The sequence below is a fragment of the Heterodontus francisci genome, chromosome 13, assembly GCF_036365525.1.
Source record: "Heterodontus francisci isolate sHetFra1 chromosome 13, sHetFra1.hap1, whole genome shotgun sequence".
Lineage (NCBI taxonomy): Eukaryota > Metazoa > Chordata > Chondrichthyes > Heterodontiformes > Heterodontidae > Heterodontus > Heterodontus francisci.
In genome coordinates, this window is record NC_090383.1 from 57,704,106 (window position 1) to 57,727,565 (window position 23,460).

At 41.0% G+C, this 23,460-nt stretch overlaps 1 protein-coding gene across 5 annotated transcripts in view; it reads right to left on the bottom strand.

Annotated features, from left to right (window-relative positions):
* Nucleotides 1-4,312: 4,312 nt before the first annotated feature.
* The window catches only part of sanbr (SANT and BTB domain regulator of CSR), a 168,989-nt gene continuing 149,841 nt past the window's right edge, over nucleotides 4,313-23,460 (bottom strand). For all 5 annotated transcript variants that reach the window (XM_068045808.1, XM_068045805.1, XM_068045807.1 and 2 more), the window contains 2 exons: nucleotides 12,373-12,464; nucleotides 4,313-6,169 (listed from right to left, as the gene is read on the bottom strand). In XM_068045808.1, coding sequence (XP_067901909.1) covers nucleotides 6,133-6,169; nucleotides 12,373-12,464 — 129 coding nt within the window. In that variant the 3' untranslated portion in view covers nucleotides 4,313-6,132. The remainder of the gene's footprint in view (nucleotides 6,170-12,372; nucleotides 12,465-23,460) is intronic.

Sequence of the window (23,460 nt, forward strand, 5' to 3'; positions counted from 1 at the left end):
GTCTTTCTGATTATTTTTTGTGCCTGTCCGCTAGCTTTTAGTGATTTCTGTACTTGGACCCCTAAATCATGCAGTTTCTAGCTTTTTGCCATTTAGAAAATACTCTGATCTATCCTTCTTAGGTCCAAAGTCGATGACTTCAAACTTTCCCACACTGAATTCCATCTGCCAGCTTTCCTACTCACTTAATCTATCAATGTCCCCTTGTAACTTGTTGCTCCCCGCTACACTATTTACAGCAGCATCAGCAAACTTAGATTTACAGTTCTCTATGCCTTCCTAAGTCATTTATATAATGATAAGCTCTGGCCACAGTGCAGATCTCTCGGGGCAGGCTGGGGGAGAGAAGAGTGGGAATACCACTAGTCAGAATCTGCTAATTGAAGTACATGCCTGTTATCCTTACTTTCTGTCTCTTACCCCGTAACCAATTCCCTATCCAAGCCAACAGATTGCCTCCAGTACCATGTGCTCTTGAATATGTCAAGTGTGGAACCTTGTCAAATGGCTTCTGGAAGTCCATATAAAATAACAACCATAGACACTCCTTTATGTGATCATTTCAAAAATATTCAGCTAGGTTCTTTAGATGTGACTGACCCTTTACACATCCATGGTGGCTCTCTCTGATCAGCTCATATTTGTTCAAGTGCTCAACCACTCTGTCCCTAATAACAGATTCTAGTAACTTCCCCATAACTGACATTAGACCAATAGGCCTATAATTTCCTGGGTTATCCCTCTTACCCTTCTTAGAAAGTGGAGTGACATTGGCAATTTTCCAATCCAAGGGGCCAACTCCTGAATCGAGTGTGTTTTGGAAGATTATGAATAATGCATCAACAATAAGGCACCAGAGCTGTTGTAAAGGGTATTTGGGTCCTGAAACAAGCATAGGACCTTAATTAGCATGCTTAAATAGGCACGGTATTTTCCAGTGAGACACTGGACACCAAAAAGCCCCAACTCAAAGTGACAACAGGTGGATTCTGTTTGCGGTCCGATTTTCAATGCCTTAGCATCATTTTTTGGTGGTAAAGCAGCCATTCTCACATGGAAAGGCCCCTGCAGGGGTATTCCCTTACATACTGCAGTATTTCCCCTCCTGTACTGTGGTGTAAGATAATATAAAGCATATTTCTACAGGATATATGCAGAAAAAGTGCAATTTATTTGGTTTACTTAACTAAAGTTAAAACAAAGGTTGATCTTCCAAAAATGACTGAATTTTTATTAGTTATATAAGAAACACAAATAAACTGAAAATAGTTGTCATTTTAGTATCAGTGTTTCTTGGTTCTGCCAGTTAATGGAAATTGTAAATTTACTGTGTTCCTCTTATTAATCTTAACCATCACTTAACAACTAACGTTTTTCAGATTTAAAACAAAATATGTGCAAAGAAACTCTGTATTAACTGCTCTGGTTATGTTCTCTATTTGTATCCAGGTGTGTGGGAAGACCCCAAACTCCTTTACCAATGAATATTGAGAAATGTCACTTTTTTTCTCCCCAGAGTTCCTTTTCTCATCTCAGTTCACTTACAGCACATCACAATTCACAGTAGTTCCTAGTGTCAAATGATATTAGTGACGATTATTTGTGCATGTGTGAAACTACTCTAGGATTTCCTCAGAAAATTCTCTTGCGAGTCACTCCAATTCACAGACTCACAATGATTGCCAATTTGATTTTCCATCAGCAGTTAAAATTAGAGAAAAACTGGTCAACTCCAACAAAGCAATTCAAATATTTCAAGCCATATCTTGAGACTTGGTTACTGGTACAAATTCAGGCTTCCTGTAAATACCTTCCTGGGTTCAGTTGTCCCATCAAGTGACCTAATTTTATGGGATTTGACTCAATGCTCTATATCTACTTTTATAACATAACCCAGGAATGTAACAATTGTATCCACTCGTGATCTGGAGTGGATACTTACATTTTCACAGTGAGCCAACACTTGGTGAGATGAGGTTTGATACGAATTTTTTCCCATTCAGCAAACATAAAGGACACCATTTCTGATTCATCTATGTACTATCAATACAACTTGACTTTACATATTAAAATAACGATCATGTGCCACCCCACATAAGTGGGTCATATCGCTGACTTAAAGCTCTTCTGTATTTGATCCTTCTTGTAGCCTTTTGCTGTCTTACTGCCACTAGTTTTCACAGTTTTATTTAAAAGCCTGACTGCAATGCCAGCTTTTAGTCAAACTAGACGACCCTCCTCAGAACAGATTTCACTAGTCTAATTTAACAATACGTTTTGTGAAGTTCAAATGAATAGACCTGCGCAGCAGCAATAAATGTGAGCGATCTCTGGAATGTCAAATTATTTTAGATCATCTCAGCACACTGATTTAGATGCCCCATCTGAAATCTAATTTACATCTGCAAGTCCTCTGTTCTGTGAATTTAACCCCTTGAGAGCTAAGTTTATAATACATCAAGGCGGCATAATCTGACATCCTGGAATATGACAGTTATTTACAATTTGTATCCAAAAATGTTTTGCTTTAATTAGTTACAATAGTAGATTCAGTCATCAGTTTTAATGTGAAAAACTGAACGTTCTTAGGGTAAGTTACTAATGTCAAACATGCACTTACTGGAATTTCTGTGATTTGAGGAGAAATAAAACATCTTACCGTATACATATTCATTCTATACCAAAGATATACAATCAACTTTAGACAAGATTTTATTTTATTTTCTATTTTATGTTCTATTAAAAAAGAGCCCATCACATTTTACTTGGGATTCCTAGATATATTAACTACAGGAGACTCTTCTTTACATTAGTTAGGGCTGTATTTGTGTCCATGATTCAAGGGGAAAGCAGTTTGCTAAATCACTATGCTACCTACTTCCAGTACTCCCGAAATTGATCTTCGTCGTTGCTATTCCAAAATGAGTCTTTAGTGCAGCAAATAATGATTTTTATAATCAAACTGAAAATAATTTCTAAAACACTGATTGTTCACTGGAAAATTCGTTCCTTCGTAAATCCTAGAGCTGCTTGATTAACATAAGGTTCTACAACTATAACGGAGGAAGGAGAAAAGAGATAGAAAATATCTTTGAAATCATGGTAAGATCCCCATGTTACAGGAAAACAAAAGGTTTACCAAAAATAGAATTCTAAGGAATTGGAATGACTGCACACTAATAACTTCCAAAGCTCAAAAATGATTTTATTTTTCTGGAAATCCATACTTGAGCCTTGCTTATACTACTTGCTTGTGTGACATTTAAAGATTTCTTAAATAAATTTATAGAAATATTGATGCACTAACCCCAGATAACTTTAGATCATTTGATTGCTATCACACATCTTAGGTTGCCAATCCATTAGTCGCTGTGCAATATATTTAAGCATCCCAACATCAGGAGTGAACTGAGCCTTATGACAATGAAGAATTGTCCTTCTTGATTGGATAAGGGGTAGATGCACCACATGCTGTGGTAATGAATCAAACAGACCTGAAAGGTCCTAGGTGCACTCTCAGTTCTATTTTGAGTTAGCTCATGGTAATTGGAGCATAGGTAGTCCCACATCTATTGACCTTGCTGGAAAGGTGTGTATGTGTAGGTTTAGGATGAGATGAGCTCTGCTATTCCCACATTCAAATGACCTAACATATGTTGAAGGTTTAGTTTGGTAAAGCCAACAGATGCATATTGATAGAACCATACTCCAGTATGATTTCACCACCTCCAGGAAGAAAGTGAAGTAGATAAAAAGGAAAACAGTCTCAGTTAATGTAAGTCCATATTTTCACATCATGGAATTTCCAGTCTATTAAGCATAGTATGGTATTCATTATGACTTGTACTAGCTCCCCCCAAAACTCTGGGGATTCTTTCAGAGAAATACTGTCAACAGTATAGTTTGGAGAGTAGGATATTCAAATGTCAGCATACCTTCTATGCTTGCAGTCCAAAGACACTTCAAATGTCTTTGAAACCTGCTGTGGCCAAAAAAATAAAAAGTGAGCAACCTGTTCAATACAGGAGGCTACATGGGCATATACATAGGTAGAAGACCAAATAAACCTCAATGTTAGAAACATCTTAAAGGACTTTTTAAATTCATGGAAAGCCCCAACTTTAAAAAAAAACTGCAGCCACACTGAACAACAGTAACCTGAGAAACAGCATAAACAAATGAATACAATATTCCATTAGAAAATAACAAATTTTGTTCACCATCAGATAATTTGATAACATATGTTAAAATAATTCTGATTTAAAAGATTACATGACAGCTGTCAGTCAAAATAAGCTTTAATGTCACTGCAAATTTTCATGTCATTTTGGATGTCTACTAGGCTGTACAGCAGTTGCATTTATAATCAACATTAAAATGATGGTGTCACATGTCACTATTCGGGTGAACATCTCCCATATTTGAATATTTCTGAAAAGAATCATTGTTATTGACTCAGTAATGAGAGAACAGAAAACAATTAACTTATCAAAACTGACATCTAAATGAGGTGTTGAACATAAGCAAACAAGATAATTTTGGATGAATGTCAAGGCAAATATAGCTATTCAAATTGTTTTTGACCACTTGGCTGTTCAATGAAAAGTTGTTGGTTTCTGATGGTTTGAATATGTTGATTTCCTGGAACACCATATTTCTGAAAACTCGAGTATTGTACTGTTTATTAGCATTTTACTGAGCAAGTCACTCTTCATTGTCAATCATTCAGGAAGTGTGCAAAGCAAATATGTACGCTAAGCTTGAACGAAAGTTTCACATGTTAAAAACACAAATGTGAGATTAAAAACCCTGTTCTTTGGCAAAAGAGTAGACCATAGCTCAAAACTAGATCTTAAATGTGTTCAATTGGCACCTTCATTATTCTCAGGCCCTCAGCCATCATTTCATGTTTAAGTAGGATAAATGAAGACAGCAAGTTTTCCTCAATGTGTTTATTTAGCAAAATTTGCGAAAAATGGGAACAAAGAATGTTTAGTTTTTTTTCTTCAAAATAACTAGTCTACTAGGATCTTTTAAAAGGGATATCATCTCTATTACATTGTATAAACTATTTCACTATCTAATCAGTGCAGAATGCTAGGAATGGCTTTTAAAATTCCAATAAGCTTATTTCAGAAATTACAGTATAAAATTTAGTTCCAAGGAATTTTAAAGTACCAATAAATTTAGATTTCACTAATTAAAATTGAAGGTAAAAATAAAAGGTAGGATAGGAAAACAAATTTATCTATAAATAAGGGTTTGTACCGCATTATTTCAAATACCATTTCAAACAGTTGCCAGTGATCACCAGAGCTGGCGGACAGCCATAAAGGTGGGGCTAAACAGTGGCGAGGCGAAGAGACTTAGCAGTTGGCAGGAAAAAAGACAGAAGTGCAAGGGGAGAGCCAACTGTGTAACAGCCCCGATAACCAATTTTATCTGCAGCACCTGTGGAAGAGTCTGTCACTCTAGAATTGGCCTTTATAGCCACTCCAGGCATTGCTTCACAAACCACTGACCACCTTCAGGCGCTTACCCATTGTTTCTCGAGACAAGGAGGCCAAAGAAGATTTGGAACAGTACTACAAAGCAACAATAACTTCAGGTAGCTATAAACATACAGACCACCCACTTGCCCAAATACTACAAGATGGCTGCCAACCAGTTTTTGAATTAAGATTTTTCTTTCAGGATCAGTTGCTCAGCAACTTAAACTTTAAAACTTTGCAAGTTAAAGTTTTTTTTACGTGGAGTATTCAAATTTATATATTTGGAGAATTACTTAACCGCGGTTCATTCTAATATTGACCTTACTGTAGTTTGGAGAACCTGAAAAACCACACTGAAATGTTAAGTGGGAAAGGGTTCAAATGCATAGCATAAGTGCAATTAATCTATCTGAACACCAACAGAACAGTTGACACTTTAAATGGAATTACCATGGTGTCATCTTCCAACTGATACATTTCAAGCATATACTACAGTAAAATTATGCAAACCATTAGCTAAACTTGATTAGATATTTAATGTAATTAAACATGCAGATTTAAATTATGGTGCAGTTTGGTATTTATCGAGCAATCATCCCCAAAAAAGCAAAAGATCATCCCTTTTAGTTCTTGGAATCCACTATGTTGGGCGCATCGGTGAAAAACGGATCTTGGACCTAGGTTCAAGAGAGTAAAACAAATTCAGTCTATTTGTTACACGGTTATAATACTTTAAAGTGCTCTACTGCACTTTTTAGACCGAATCAGGATTGTACTCCATTTTTCTCCTCATAAAATACAAGATATTAGATCATGTGTATCTATCTACCTTGTTCAAGTATTCCTCACTCTTCAAGTAGAAGCATCGAGCACATACTATATCACAAAGACTGAATCTCTTTTTTCATTATTGTGATGGTTCCCATAGGATTACCTAACACAGTGCTATATATATATATATACATAGCATGTTTCTGGACTGTCCATTAGTCTTTTCCCCAGAGGAAATCAGCAGGATAGCACAGGAATAAAATTTCGCTCCCATTAACAAATCATACGCAAGGAAGAGAAAAACACAAGACAGCCTGGGTTTTCAATATGTGGAGAATGCTTCTACATCATCTTGGTTACTTCTCAGAACCCAGGATTCTGAATAGTGTCCTATAAGGAAGGTGTGGGGTATTTAGTTGGGATGATATCAGTGGACTCAAAATTAATTGGAAATTCCTTTGTTCTAATAAATCCTAAGTAACATTAGGCAAATGTATCATTACTGCTTCAGTTGGTAGTGTTGCAGATGCCATCTAAAGTGATCAATAAAACTGAGACAAAGCAAGTGCTTTTCCTATTCAAAGCATCCGCTACTTAATTTTGAGAGACATCACTTCTCATTGCAGATTCTTCTAAAAATAACATTAGATCGATTATCTCAAATGAACAACCTTTGACAACTTAAAGGATTCTCTTATAGGTGATGGATTTTTGCAAGTTTTCCTTTTGAACTTATAAGATCTCAATATACAATTCTCAAGGAATCACTCTAGTTTTCGATGAATTATATAGCACAGAAAAAGGCCATTTGGGCCCCTTTCACTTGTGCTGAAAGAGCTAGCCAATGACTCCCACTCCCCTACACTTTCCTCATAGCCCTCCAAGTTGCTCCCCTTCAATTATTGCCTTTTACAAGTTATTATTGAATCTGTTTCTATCACCCTTTCAGTGCATTCCAGACCATAACTCGCTGCATAAAAAAATTCACATCTCACCTTTTTTCTGATCATTACCTCCTGCCAGAGAAATAGTTTCTCCTTATTTACTCTATCAAAACCATTCATAATTTTGAGCACCTCAATTAAATTGCTCTTTAATCTTCTCTGCTCTAAGGAGAATTATTCCAGTTTTTCTAGCCTCTCCACACAGCTGAAGTTCCTCATTCCTAGTACCATTCTAGCAAATCTCCTCTGCACCCTCTCTAAGACCTTCACACCCTTCCTAAACTGTGGTGCCCAGAACTGAACACAATACTAAAGCTGAGGCCCAACCAGTGATTTATAAAGATTTAGCATAACCTCCTTGGATTGGTACTCTATGCTTCTACTTATAAATCCAAGACCCCCTCCACCCCCAATGCTTATTTTTTTAAAAAGAAAAACAGCCTTCTCAACTTGTCCTAGCACCTTCAAATATTTGTCTGTAAATCCCCAGGCATCTCTGTTCCTGCACTCCCTTTAAAATTGTACCACTTAGTTTATATTATCTCTCCTAATCCTTCCTTACAAAATACATCACATCTGTCCTTTGCATTAAATTCCATCTGCTATTGAGATTATCATCGACATAATGTAAGATTGCCTAATCAGAATCTACATGTAGTCTTAAAATTCAGACTAATCCAATACAAGGCTTCCGATGTGCAGATGCATAAGTAGCCCACCACAGCTGGTGCAGGAAACAACTCAGTAATCGCATAGTATTGGTGGCAACAAGCAAGGATTATGGGGAATCCACCAAAAACAATAGCAGCCTTTGGGAAAAAAGTCTGTTGATCATTCATAACTGTGGCAGGGACCTTTCTGAATCAACAAGTAAATACTTTCTGAACTGGATATGGAATTGAAAGAGGATTTTGTGGGGGGGGGGGGGGGGGATGCGGCACAGTGGTTAGCACCGCAGCCTCACAGCTCCAGCGACCCGGGTTCAGTTCTGGGTACTAACTGTGCGGAGTTTGCAAGTTCTCCCTGTGTCATCGTGGATTTCCGCTGGGTGCTCCGGTTTCCTCCCACCTCCAAAAGACTTGCAGGTTGATAGGTAAATTGGCCATTGTAAATTGCCCCTAGTGTAGGTAAGTAGTAGGAGAATGGTGGGGATGTGGTAGAGAATTTGGGATTAGTGTAGGATTAGTATAAATGGGTGGTTGTTGGTCGGCACACACTCGGTGGGTAGAAGGGCCTGTTTCAGTGCTGTATCTATAAATAAATAAATAAATAAAAAATTCTCTGAATTTATGTGCTGCCACTGCTTATGGAAATAGCCACCTTCTAGGTTACCTGTGCTTCTGAGATTACAGCCAGAGCAAGCAAAGGACAACAGTCAGTACTTTCGAGCACCAAAATCATTGATACCATAATGGTGGTACCAGACATCCACGATGCCTCATGCTGCTAAAATTGGATTTCTTTGTAAATAGAGTGGCTGCGCATGTACCAATTAACTGCAGACTAGCTGTGGAAACAGCTGCACTAAGTCAGAGGAACAAACTGCAGTTGGCACCAGTGCAAGTTTAAAGTTTTTGTTCCCATGTTGCTCACAGCAATGTCAGAAGATCAATCTTCAATTCTGGGGGACTCCCACACAATCCAGGAGTTTACCTATGTCAGAATTGCATCCAAAGATGGATTTCCCAAAGATGGTGCTGGGAGCTGAAGTTAGCATTCCAGAAGCACCTGGGAGGTCCTGAATCGACAAGCTGCTATCGTTACCAAGTTCAATACAGAGTGATGAAATTACCAGTGGGTAACTTAATTCATGTGCAAGGACCTCAGTAAAAAAGACTGCATCTGGTATATCTGTCAATGTAAGATGAAGCACAGAATTGCATGCTGCTTTATAAAGAGAGACAGCACTACAAAGGACAAAGCACACAGCCCACAAAAAGATAATTTCCAAAGTAGTTTGAAAATGGTGCATATAAAATGGTAAGTTCTCTTTTGGTACAAACTGAGATTTCTCAATTGATGAGAAAGCCACAAAACAGAGAATCTGTTGACCACTTGCTCAGCTGTCTCTAAATGGGTATAGGTGGGCTGCCACAACCAACAAGTGTTTTGAGTACATTCATAGGAAATTCAAGGCTGAAAGGAGCAAAAAAAATCTTTAGGGAAGATACATCAGCAACTTAACTGACATTACCCGGACCAGGAGGAGGGAGGCAAGGCAGAAAGAACATACATTTATATTACAGTATGAACACAGACCAAACAGGAAATATATGAACAACCTCATGGGAGGCATCTATTATTTGACATGGGCTAGAAAGATTATGTAACATTGTCTTAAAGACTGACAGCCAGGTAATCTTCTCCCCCAACAACTTATTCCTGCAGTATATGGAACATGCTAGAAAGAAAAATTGAGACATTTTCTAAGTGTGCCAAAGAAGACGTCCTGTTACACAAGAATAATAAAACTAAAATTTCAGAACAAGCAGTTTTTAATAACCGCCCAAAAAATGAAATCTTTCAAATTGGATTACCATACCATTTTCTCTGTGTTCACTGCTACCACATTCCCTTTAGTTGCAAGGACAGGAGGCATCCAGCCTATGTACTGCTTCAGTGTTAATCATAGAAAGTTTAAAGCACAGAAAGAGGCCACTTGGCCCATCATGTTTGTGCTGGCCGAAAAGCGAGCCACCCAGCCTAATCCCAACTTCCAGTATTTGGTCCATAGCCCTGCAGGTTACGGCACTTGAGGTGCATATCCATGCCCCTTTCATATGAGTTGAGGGTTTCTGCCTCTACTATCCTTTCAGGCAGTGAGTTCCAGACCCCCACCACCCACTGGGTGAAAAAATCTTTCCTCATCTCCCCTTTAATCTTTCTACCAATCACTTTAAATCTATGCCCTTATCTTAAATTACTTATCTTAAATCTAGTCACTAACCTCTCTGCTAATGTAAATAGGCCCTTCACATCCACTCTATCCAGGCCCCTCTCAATTTTGTACATTTCAATCACATCAGTTCTCTCTTAAATTTCTTCAAAAAAATATAAATTCAGATCTCCAGTGGATTAAAGAAAATTATCATTCAACAAAGCAAGTTGGTGTGATAACATTGAACCACTGAATTCTCTTGCATTACTGCAAATTGTCTCAAGGTTACCAGTCAACAGATTTGACTGTCAAGTTAGGCTCTAAAGTAGTCTGTGACCAAGGGTTAGTGAAAAGAGACTCATTTAAGTGTCTTTACACAGACAATGGTATATTTGTTTTTTTTGCTTACATTCACATAGAGTGTCCTTACACAACGATAAAGCTTCCTGTTTCCCTTTGTTATCTGCCCCACTAGTGACTCAGTCTCTGCCTCAATACTAGCAGGTGGTTCAATGGGGAAACTTTTGCTGCATGTGTAAGAGAATTCATGTACGTTTTTCACTTCATGATCTCCAACAGAATTTAACAGAGTGAGGTTCTAGAGAAATACCAACTTCAGTGAAGTGCAGAGGTTGGTGTTAATAGAAGCTACAGAAAGAGTGTCATTGGGCCAGGAAAGCTTGGTTTTAATTCTTGTTGTCACAAAAACCATAGGGCTGGAGATTGCTGGCTGGACCATCACCACTTCCACCATGGAAGATAAACTCAAGATGGTAAAGCTTCTACAGGTAGTGTAGATGGAAACCTACCTCACAGCTGTCAATATCAAGGATGCAAATGAACAAAAGTTCCATTCACAGCACGTGCAGGATCTGTGCTTTACCAGATCCTATTTTCAGAATGGATGAGAGATCCATTTCACACAAACCATTACTTATCTAGCTGTCTTGATCAATTAATGCGCATCATTTTTTTAAACTCCAAATCATAAAAGATACAAACAGGCTAGTAGCAACAGACAAGTAGAAAAGATTAAATATTTTGAATGATAACCTTCTTTCATTATTGAAGACCTGAGCAACATGCCTGCCCTAAACAGAGTTAACCAAGGCAGAATTATTGACTTTGATATAAATAACATGGAAGTCCAAGGCAGGCTTAACGGAGTTGAAGCAAAAAAATTCCCAATAGATGATACTTACCTCGAATACTGATAGAGGTAAGGGAGGAGATTGCTGAAACAGTGGCAATCAATGAGGAGTCATTAGACACTGGAGATGTAGCAGTAGATTGGAAATGAGGAAAATGCGCTTGTATTCAAAAGCCAACAGAGACACAGGCAACTACAAAACCATTAGTCATATTTCAGTTCCATGTTGAAAAATGGAACTGATTATTCAAGAGAAAACTTGAAGATTATCTATACAAAAACACAGGGTACAAATATTAGAAAAAAATGACCGGGTTGAGGCTCTTTGCTCTAGAAAAGAGAAGGCAGAATTATGGGGTTTTGATAGGGCTGGCATAGAGAAAATATTTCCACTTGCAGGGGAGTCCAAAGCAAAGGGCCGTAAATATAGGATTCGCACTAATAAATCCAATAAGGAATTTGGGAGAAACTTATTTACTCAGAGTAGTGAGAATGTGGAACTTGTCACATGGAGTGGTTGTGGTGAATAGCAGATGCATTTAAGGGGAAAGTAGGTAAGTACATGACGCAGAAAGGAATAGAAAGATATGGTGATAGGGCAAGGCGAAGTCAGGTAGGAGGCGGCTTGTGTGGCACATAAACAGCAGCCAAGGTTTGTTGGGCTGAATTGCCTGTTCCTGTGCTGCAAAATTTATGTAAATGATGTTACTATTTGGTAATGAGACAATGCTAGAAAGGTAAATTCCGACATAGTCGCCAACAAAAGCAGTATCCAATATTGACCAAACTTCCCCAAGTTAGATAGTGTCGGAGACTGGACCTTTATAGTCAGCAGAAAAATAAGCTAATAGTAAAAAAGGACTTTGTGCTAAACCACTAACCCATCCATTTCCCATGTATATTAAACACGAAGAGTGAAACAGGGCAGATAATAAAATAGAATTAATGCAGGACATAACATGACGCTGAATGTAGAAATTTAATATGCAAAATAAATACTTTTGAACATTCAGGCCAGTGATTACTCCTCAGTTTGAAAAAGTGGATCATTAGAAAGCCACATTTAAAACAATTTTTAGCCAAAACCACATTATGTGTATCCTTTATTTAAACCACATAGCTAGAAATCAGATTTACCTTGTGTTTTGTGATGAATTATTCTGACGAGGAGTTGCTGTTGGACAGGCTTTAAGCTGAGATTCCAATCTGCAATAAATGCCACCAGCGAACTGTAAGAATGAAGTTTATTTTAAATTAATTAAGATAGTGGCTTATGTAGCAATAGTATTTAGATTGTATTACATAATATTTACAAAACAGAAACAGGTCATTCAGCCCAACAGGTCCATGCTAGTGTTTATGCTCCACACAAGCCACCTCCCACTCTTCATCTAACCCCAAAAACATATCCTTCTGTCCCTTTTTCCCCGCATGTGTTTGTTTGGCTTCCCCTTAAATGCATCTATGCCTATCGTCTCAGCTTCTCCTTCCACATTCTAACCACTCACTGAGTAAATAAGCTTTTCCTGAATTTCCTATTGGATTTATTGGTGACTCTTATATTTATAGCCTCTTGTTCTCGCTTCCCCTGCAAGTCAAAACACCTTTGGTACATATACACTATCAAACGCTTTCAATCTTAAAGATCTCAATCAGGTCACTCCTCAGTTTTCTCATTTCTAGAGAAAAGAGTTCCAGCCTGTTCAATCTTACCCGATAGGTAGAACCTCTCAGTTTTGGTGTCATCCTAGTAAATCCTTTTTGCACCTCTCCAGTGCCTTTTCATAAAATGGAGACCAGAACTCCAAGTGTGGCCTAACCAAGGCTCTATACAAGTTTAACCTAACAACTGCTTTTCAATTCTATGATTGTCTTTTGAGACTGGCAGCTGACAAACAATGATGTAGAAGCCAAAGTATTTTGGTTACTTAGCCACGCTGCAACGCGAGTGGCTTCAGAGTCCCATTCTCAAACAGTTCTTGCCACAAGTGCTGCAGGTATTAATCACGGTGTCAGGTGAAGAAGTCTGCGTAGTATTGATCTTAGAAACTCTTTGCTCTCTCTCAACAACCTCTCTTTAGCCTCCATGATGCAATGTAGACCTTCAGCGTGGCTTGTTGTCAGCACATCTTCCCAGCTTGCAGCATCAATGTTGAAGGATTTCAAGTCCTCTTGCAAACATTTATTAACTTGAGCCTAAATCGTCCCAGTGGCCTTGAAACATTTGCAAGTTCTGCCTACATCAGAAATAGATGACAAAGCCACTGGAGACACCCATGTGTGAGAACCGTTATTTGACATGGTAATTTAGCTTCATCAAATACTTAAATGTCAGGAATTTTATCTTCCCACTTGACACTTAAAATGGGGTGAAAACAACGGGAGTGAAAAGTGTTTAACCTGCTCTCATGTCTGCTATAGGTATATATAGAATATACGTATAGTAATAATTGCTATGTAACCAGGCCTATGTAATTTGAGTTTTGCCTGTGTCCATTCGCATGCGAGTTTTGGCGACCACTCCAGACCCAAACCCATCACTTTGGTTTCCAACTTTTTCTCCCCTTTTCTACTTTTCTCTTTACCCCTCCTAGACCTCTCTCCTGTCGTACGCTGCCCTTCCGACTTCCTAATCCTTGAACACTCCTTGACCTTCCTACTTTCCAGCTGCTGGCCCAGGCTTGACTCCTTCTTAAATAAATAAGTCCACAGTTCTTCTCTGTGCCTCTGAAGGATACTTGAGGCACTCATCACTGCTTCCTCACCAACATCAACCTCAACTGCCCCGTTCTACTCTCTGGCTTACCTTCCCACTCATGTGTCCAGTAGGGACTGATCTTGCTAATCTCCTCCCTATCCAACTCACCCGACCCCGTGGTCACCCTCTGGACTCTGCTAGCATATCAGCCATCACAGCCTCTCTCCACATCTCCCTCCAGAATATCCGTTCACTTGTGAATGAGGCCCTTTCCATTCATGATCTTATTGTGGATGATTACATCGACATTACAGCCTTGACAGACACCTGGCTTGGGGTGACAACATCTTCGTGTCTGGCTATACATTCCAAGACTTGCCCTTCCCAAACCATCAAGGTAGTGGTGTGACTCGTCTCAAATCACACCTTGGTCTGTCCCTGACTTCTCTGGCACTTTCTCCTCCTTTGAGGAACTTGCTCCACCACTCTTGCCTCTCATTTAAAATCCTTGTTCTCTTAACGACCACTCAAGTATCAAGTCAACTGTCTCAAGCTATCTTAACTGCTTTCCTCCCTCAGCCTCTGCATCAAGTGATTTCTCAGCCCCATTTTAAACCTCCCTATCTCAATTAATCATATTCTTTCTCCTCTGTATTCATTGCCCACCTATCCTCCTTTAATCCTCCCTCTATGTAAACTCCCCTACCCATAGTCAGACACCTTCTTGACCTTGCAATCTCATATGGCTTTGCTACTCCCATTGTATCAATTACAGATGTGGCCATCTCTCATCACTTCCTTGTAACACTCTCCATCCACATCCCCCTTCGACATCCCAACCCTACTTACCTGTGTCCGCCCCAGAAAACCTCTAAATTCACACAACTGTACTTTCAAAATCTCCATGGCCCTCTGTTCACCATGACATTTCTGCAGCTACCAATCTGCTTAACCACACCCTCCCCTCCACCTTCAATGCTCTAGTCCACATTAAAATCATTATGCACTCTCACCCTGGCTGTTTCTCTGGCACAGCCCTCATCTCTGCTCCCTTAAGTCCAAGGAATGCAGACTTGAATGGAAATGGCAGTCAACGCCAGGTCAGGCTGGACCACAAAGCACAACTTGGGTCCTGCCGTCATCTGCCAAAATGCTCACTATTCCAGGATTATCCAGGAATGTAAAGAAAACCTCCAGCTTCTCCTCACAAACCATCTTCTTAAATCCCTATTCCTGTCTCCTCCATCATCACCTCTAACATATGTAAGGAGCTCATGGATTTCTTTGTCACCAAGATTGAGACCATCCATTCATCTGCCTCTGCTGCTTCCCTTTCTTCCCCTAGCCCATCAGGCCAAACTTCTCCTAAGATTCCCTCCTGCACTAACCTGAACTTGTATCTTTCTCTAGTTTCTCTCCCCTCTCTCTCATGCCCTCTGAGCTCAGCTTGTCCATGAGATTCACCTCCTGCTCTCTCAACCCCATTCCCACTAAACTGTTGGCCACCCTTCCTGGCTCTCATGTTAGCTGATACGGTTAACTGTTTTTGCTCCTCAGGTACTGTCCCCCTCTCCTTCAATCATCTCTTTACTCAAAAAAACAAAACTCGATCCCTCAGTTCTTGCAAACTAATGCCCACTTCCAACTTCTCTTACCTCTCCAAAGTCCTTGAACGTGCATTCACCTCCCAAATCTGTGCCCATTTTCCCTGGAACTCTATGTTTGAGTCCTTCCGATCAGGTTTTTGTCCCTGTCAGAGTAGCAAAATTGCCTTCATCATGCCACAAATGATATCCGATGTGACTGTGACAAAGGTAAACTATCTCTCTTCATCCTCTCGACCTGTCAGTTGCGGTTGACCACACCATCCTCTTCCAAGGCCTCTCCGTCATCCAGCTGGGTGGGACTGCACTTGCCTCATTCTATTCTTATGTATCTAATTGTGGTCAGTGAATAACCTGCAATGGCTTCTCTTCCAGCACTGTTACCTCTGGTGTCCCCAGGATTTATACTTGGCTCCCTCCAATTTTGCATCTATATGCTGCCCCTCAGCAGCATCATCAAAAAACATGTCAGTTTCTACATGTGAACTGGTGACATCCACCACCACCTGTCTTGATCCCTTCACTGTGTCTAAACTGTCAGACTGCCTGTCCAACATCTAGCACTGGATGAGCCGAAATTTTCTCCAATAGAATACTGGCAAGACTGAAGCCATTGTTTTCCAACCCCACCACAAACTTTACTCCCTAGCCAGCGACTCCATCCCTCTCTCTGGCAACTATCTGAGGCTGAACCAGGCTCTGTACAAACTTGGTGTCAGCTGTGGCTCAGCTGGTAGCACTCTCACCTCTGAGTCACAAGCTTCCAGGTTCATGTCACAGTCCAGCACTTGAGCACAAAAAATCAAGCCTGACACTCCAGTGAGGTATTGAGGGAAATGCCATCTTTCGGATGAAACATTAAACTGAGGCTCCGTTTGCCCTCTCAGGTGAACATTAAAGATCCCATGGCACTATTTGAAAGAAGAGCAGGGATATTATCCCTGGTGTCCTGGCCAATATTTATCCCTCAAATCAACATCACAAAAAACAGATTATCTTATCATTGTCACATTGCTGCTTGTGGGGCTTTGTGGTGTGCAAAATTGGCTGCCATGTTTTTTGCATTACAACAGTGACTACACTTCAGAAGTACTTAATTGGCTCTGAAGCGTTTTGAGATGTCCAGTGGTCATGAAAAGCGCTATATAAATCCAAGCCTTTTTCTCTTTAATATTTGACTCCGGGTTGAGCTTCCAACCACATGTCTGCACCAATACCAAGTCTGCCGTAACATCACCCCACTCCGCCCCTGCCTCAGCTCATCTGCTGCTGAAACCCCCATCCATACTTTTGTTATCTCTAGACTTGATTATTCATAGCCAGCCTCCTATATTCTACTCTCCGTAAAGCTGAGATTATCCAAAATTGTTCTATCTAACTTGCACCAAGTCCCACTCATCCATCAATCACCCTTATGCCTCCTGACTTACACTGCCTCCTGGTTAAGCAACGCTTCAATTTTAAAATTTCTTTATTATTTTCAAATCACTCTATGGTCTCATCCCTCCTATATGTGTAATCTCCACCAGGCCCACAACCCTCAGATATTGACATTCAATCATCTGAAAACAGTGTCAGTTTTCTTGAAAAAAATGAAAGCTGAGGGGTACCCTAATAAGTAGATAAATAAATTACGAAAGGTTTTGATGGAGTGGATAGAGAGAGAATGTTTCCACTTGTGGGGAACAGCATAACTAGATGCCAATATAAGACAGTCACCAAGAAAGTCAATGGAGAATTCAGAAGAACTTCTTAAGCTAAAGAGGGGTGAGAATGTGGAACGCACGACTACAGGGAGTGGTTGAAGCAAAAATAGTATAGATGCATTCAAGGGGAAGCATATGAAGGAGGAAATAGAAGGTTACGGTGATAGATTTAGATGAGGAAGAATGGGAGGCGGCTTCAGTGAAACAAACGCAGACATGGACTGGTTGGGCTGAATAGCATTTCTGTGCCCAAAGTAATTCACTAATTCTGGCCTCCTGAGCATCCCTGATTTTTACTGCACCATCAGTGGCTGTGCCTTCAGCTGCCTGGGCCCTAAGCTCTGGAATTCCCTCTCTAAACTAATACTAGAGGACCTGACATCCTTGAAAACGGATAAATCACCAGGACCGGATGGATTGCCTCCCAGTTGTTAAAAGCAGCCAGGGAGGAAATCGCAGATGCGCTGAGGATCATCTTCAAATCCTCATTAGATACAGGCGAGGTACCAGATGATTGGAGGTCTGCGAACGTTGTACCATTGTTTAAAAAAGGTGCGAGGAATAGGCCAAATAATTATAGGTCAGTCAGTCTAACCTTGGTGATGGGTAAATTGTTAGAATCAATTCTGAGGGACAGGATAAACTGCCACTTAGAAAGGCATGGATGAATAGGGATAGTCAGCATGGATTTGTTAGGGGAAGGTCGTGTCTTACTAACTTGATTGAGTTTTTTGAGGAAGTGACGGAGAGTATTGATGAGGGTAGTGCAGTGGATGTGGTCTACATGGATTTTAGTAAGGCATTTGACAAGGTCCCACATGGCAGACTGGTCAGTAAAATGAAAGCCCATGAGATACAGGGAATGTGGCAGGTTGGATCAAGAATTGGCTCAGGAGCTGGAAACAAAGGGTAGTAGTCGACAGATGTTTTTGTGAATGGAAAGCTGTTCCAGTGGCATTCCATAGGCCTCAGTGTCAGGTCCCTTGCTGTTTGTGGTATATATTAAAGATTTGTACTTAAATGTGGGAGGCATGATTGGGAAATTTGCTGATGACACAAAAATTGGCCGTGTAGTTAATCGTGAAGAGGCTAGCCGTAGACTCCAGAAAGATATCAATGGTTGGTTGAGTGGGTGGGAAAGTGGCAAATGGAATTCAATCCACAGAAGTGTGAGGTGAAGCATTTGGGCAAGGCAAATAAAGCAAGGGAATATACAATAAATGGGAGGATATTGAGAGGGGTAGAAGAAGTGAGAGACCTTGGAGTGCAAGTCCACTGGTCACTGAAGGTGGCAGAACAGGTAGAAACATAGAAAATAGGAGCAGGAGTAGGCCATTTGGCCCTTCGAGCCTGCTCCGCCATTCATTATCTGATCATCCAACTCAGTAACCTGTTCCGGTTTTCGTCCCATACCCTTTGATCCCTTTAGACCCAAGAGCTATATCTAACTCCTTTTTGAAAGCATTCAATGTTCTGGCCTCAACTGCTTCCTGTGGTAGCGAATTCCACAGGCTCACCACTCTCTGGGTGAAGAAATTTCTCCTCATCTCAGTCCTGAAAGGTTTACCCCGTATCCTTAGACTATGGCCCCTGGTTCTGGACTCCCCCACCATCGAAGAACATCCTTCCTGCATCTACCCTGTCAAGTCCTCTTAGAATTTTATAGGTTTCTATGAGATTCCCCCTCACTCTTCTGAACTTCAGCGAATATAATCCTAACCGACTCAATCTCTCCTCATATGTCCGTCCCGCCATCCCAGGCATCAGTCTGGTAAACCTTTGCTGCGCTCCCCCGAAAGCAAGAACATCCTTCCTCAGATAAGGAGACCAAAGCGGCACACAATATTCCAGGTGTGGCCTCACCAAAGCCCTGTATAATTGCAGCAAGACATCCCTGCTTCTGTACTCAAATCCTCTTGCTATGAAGGCCAACATACCATTTGCCTTTCTTACTGCCTGCTGCACCTGCATGCTTACCTTCAGCAACTGGTGTACGAGAACACTCAGGTCTCGCTGCATATTCCCCTCTCTCAGTTTATAGCCATTCAGATAATAATCTGCCTTCCTGTTTTTGCTACCAAAGTGGATAACCTCACATTTATCCACATTATACTGCATCTACCATGCATTAGCCCACTCTCTCAACTTGTCCAAATCACCCTGAAGCCTCTCTGCATCCTCCTCACAACTCACCCTCCCACCCAGTTTTGTGTCATCTGCAAATTTGGAGATATTACATTTAGTTCCCTCATCTAAATCATTAATGTATATTGTGAATAGCTGGGGTCCTAGCACCGATCCCTGCGGTATCCCACTAGTCACTGCCTGCCATTTGGAAAAAGACCCATTTATCCCTCCTCTGTTTCCTGTCCGCCAACCAATTTTCTATCCATCACAATACAATACCCCAAATCCCATGCGCTTTAATTTTACATGCTAATCTCTTATGTGCGACTTTGTCGAAAGCCTTCTGAAAGTCCAAATAAACCACATCCACTGGCTCCCCCTCTTCAACTCTTACTAGTTACATCCTCGAAGAATTCTAGTATATTTGTCAAGCATGATTTCCCTTTCGTAAATCCATGCTGACTCTGTCCGATTCTACCACTGTTCTCCAAGTGCTCTGCTATAAAATCTTTGATAATGGACTCTAGAATTTCCCCCTCTACCGACGTCAGGCTGACTGGTCTATAATTCCCTGTTTTCGCTCTACCTCCCTGTTTAAATAGTGGGGTTAACTACCCTCCAATCAGTAGGAACTGTTCCAGAGTCTATAGAATCTTGTAAGATGACCACCAATGCAGCCACTATTTCTAGGGCCACTTCCTTAAGTACTCTGAGATGCATACCATTCGGCCCTGGGGATTTATCGGCCTTCAATCCCATCAATTTCCCCAACACCATTTCTCTACTAATACTGATTTCTTTCAGTTCCTCTCTCTCACCTAAGCCCTGTGCTCCCCAACATTTCTGGTATGATATTTGTGTTCTCCATTGTGAAGACAGAACAAAAGTATGCATTTAGTTGGTCAGCCATTTCTTTATTCCGCATAATAAATTCCCCTGTTTCTGACTGTAAAGGACCTACATTTGTCTTCACCAATCTTTTTCTCTTCACAAACCTACAGAAACATTTACAGTCAGTTTTTATGTTCCCCGCAAGCATGTTCTCGTACTCCATTTTCCCCTTCTTGATCAATCCCTTGGTCCTCCTTTGCTGAATTGTAACCTGCTCCCAATCCTCAGGTCTGTTGTTTTTCCTGGCAAATTTATATGCCTCTTCCTTGGATCTAATGCTATCTCTAATTTCCCTTGTAAGCCATGGTTTGACTTTTGCGCCAGACAGGGATAAACAATTGTTGCAGTTCATCCATGCGCTCCTTCAATGTTTGCCATTGTCATCCCTTTAAGTAACATTTCCCAATCCATCATGGCCAACTCGCGCTTCATACCTTCGTAGTTTCCTTTACTAAGATTCAGGACCCTTGTCTCAGAATCAACTACGTCACTCTCCATCTTGATGAAGAATTCTATCGTATTATGGTTACTCATCCCCAAGGGGTCTCGCACCACTAGATTGTCAAATATTCCTCTCTCATTACACAATACCCAATCTAGGATGGCCTGTTCTCGAGTTGGTTCCTCAACGTATTGGCCCAGAAAACCATCCCGTATACACTCCAAGAATTCCTCCTCTACGGTATTGTGACTAATTTGATTTGCCCAATCTATATGCAGATTAACGTCACCCATAATTACAGATGTTCCTTTATCACATGCATCTCTAATTTCCTTTTTAATGCTATTCCCAACATCACCACTACAGTTTGGTGGTCTATATACAACCCCCACTAATGTTTTTTGCCCCTCAGTGTTTCTCAGCTCTACCCTACAGATTCCACATCATCAGAGCTAATATCTTTCCTCACTATTGCGTTAATTTCCTCTTTAACCAGCAATGCAACTCCACCGCCTTTTGCTTTTTGTCTGTCCTTCCTAAATACCGAATATCCCTGGTCACCTTGCAGCCATGTCTCCGCAATCCCGACTATATCATACCCGTTTACATCTACTTGCGCGATTAATTCATCCACTTCATTGCGAATGCTCCAGGCATTAAGGCACAAAACCTTAAGGCTGGTCTTTTTAACATTACTTGTCCTCTTCCCAATATTTTACACTGTGTCCCTGTTTGATTCTAGCCCTTGATTTCTCTGCCTATCACTTTTCCTATTCCCCTTACTGTCTTTTGTTCTTGTCTTTGATTCCCCCCTCCTCTAAATCCTTGCAAAGGTTCCCATCCCCCTGCCATTTTAGTTTAAACCCTCCCAACCACTCTAGCAAATACTCCCCCCAGGACATCAGTCCCGGTCCTGCCCAGGTGTAACCCATCTAGTTTGTACTGGTCCCACCTCACCCAGAACTGGCCCCAATGCCCCAGGAATCTAAAACCCTCCCCCTCACACCATCTCTTCAGCTACGTATTCATCCGATATATCCTGCTATCCTACTCTGACTAGCACGTGGCACTGGTAGTAATCCTGAGATCACTACCTTTGAGGTCCTACTTTTCAACTTACTTCCTAGCTCCCTATATTCTGCTCTTAGGACCTCATCCTTTTTTTTTTTTACCTATGTTGTTTGTACCAATGTGTACCACGACCACTGGCTGTTCACCCTCCCCCTTCAGAATGTCCTGTAACCGCTCTGAGACATCCTTGACCTGAGCATCAGGGAGGCAACATACCAGCCTGGAGCCTCTTTTGCAGCCACAGAAACGCCATCTATTCCCCTTACAATTGAATCCCCTATAACTATTGCATTCCTACATTTTTTACTCCTCCCCTGTGCAACAGAGCCAACGTGGTGCAACGAATTAGCAGTTGCTGCTTTCCTGAGAAGCCATTCTCCCCAACAGTATCCAAAGCAGTTTATCTGTTTTGCAGGGGAATAGCCATAGGAGATTCCTGCACTGCCTGCCTAGACCTCTTGCTCTGCCTGGTGTTCACCCATTCCCCTCCTGCCTGTGGGATCTGAGCCTGCAGTGTAGATAGAGTGGTGAAGGCGGTATATGGATTGCTTTCCTTTATTGGCCAAGGTATAGAATACAAAAGCAGGGATGTGATGCTGGAATCATATACAACGCTGGTTAGGCCACAGCTGGAGCATTGCGTACAGTTCTGGTCACCAAATTACAGAAAGGACATAAGTGCTCTGGAGAGAGTACAGAGGAGATTTACAAGAATGTTGGCAGGGCTTGAAAGTTGCAGCTTTGAGGAAAGCTATAATTGTTTTCCCTGGAACTGAGGAGGCTGAGGGGAGACTTAATTGAGGTGTACAAAATTATGAGGGGCCGAGATAGAGTGGACAGGAAGGACCTGTTACCCTTGGCGGGAAGGTCAGTTACCAGTGACACAGATTTAAGGTGAATGGTAGAAGGATTAGATGGGACATTTTTATTTTATTTTTATTTATTTTATTTAGAGATACAGCACTGAAACAGGCCTTTCGGTGCACCGAGTCTGTGCCGACCAACAACCACCCATTTATACTAATCCTACATTAATTCCTTATTCCCTACCACACCCCCACCATTCTCCTATCACCTACCTACGCTAGGGGCAATTTGCAAAGGCCAATTTACCGAAAAACCTGCAAGTCTTTGGCTGTGGGAGGAAACCGGAGCACCCGGCGGAAACCCACACGTTCACAGGGAGAACTTGCAAACTCCGCACAGGCAGTACCCAGAACTGAACCTGGGTCGCTGGAGCTGTGAGGCTGCGGTGCTAACCACTGCACCGACATGAGGAGAAACCTTTGCACCCAGAAGGTGTTGGGTATCTGGAATTCGCTGCAAGGAATGGTTGTGGAGGCAGAAATCCTCAATTCTTTTAAAAAGGTACTTGGACATGTAACTGAAGTGCTGTAACCTGCAAGGCTATGGACCAGGTGCTGGAAGGTGGGATTAGATTGGGCAGCTAGCTTTTTCGGCTGGCACAGACACGATGGGCTGAACGGCCTCCTTCTGTGCCGTAATTGTACTATGGTTCTAAACCTCGCTGCCTCTCTTACCTTACTTCACTCCTTTAAGATGCCCCTTAAAACCTTATGGTCATCTTCCCTAAAATTGCATGTGGCTTGGTGTCATATTTTCTATTATAATGCTCCTGTGAAAGGCCTTGGAACATTTTATCACATTAAAGTCACTACATAAATA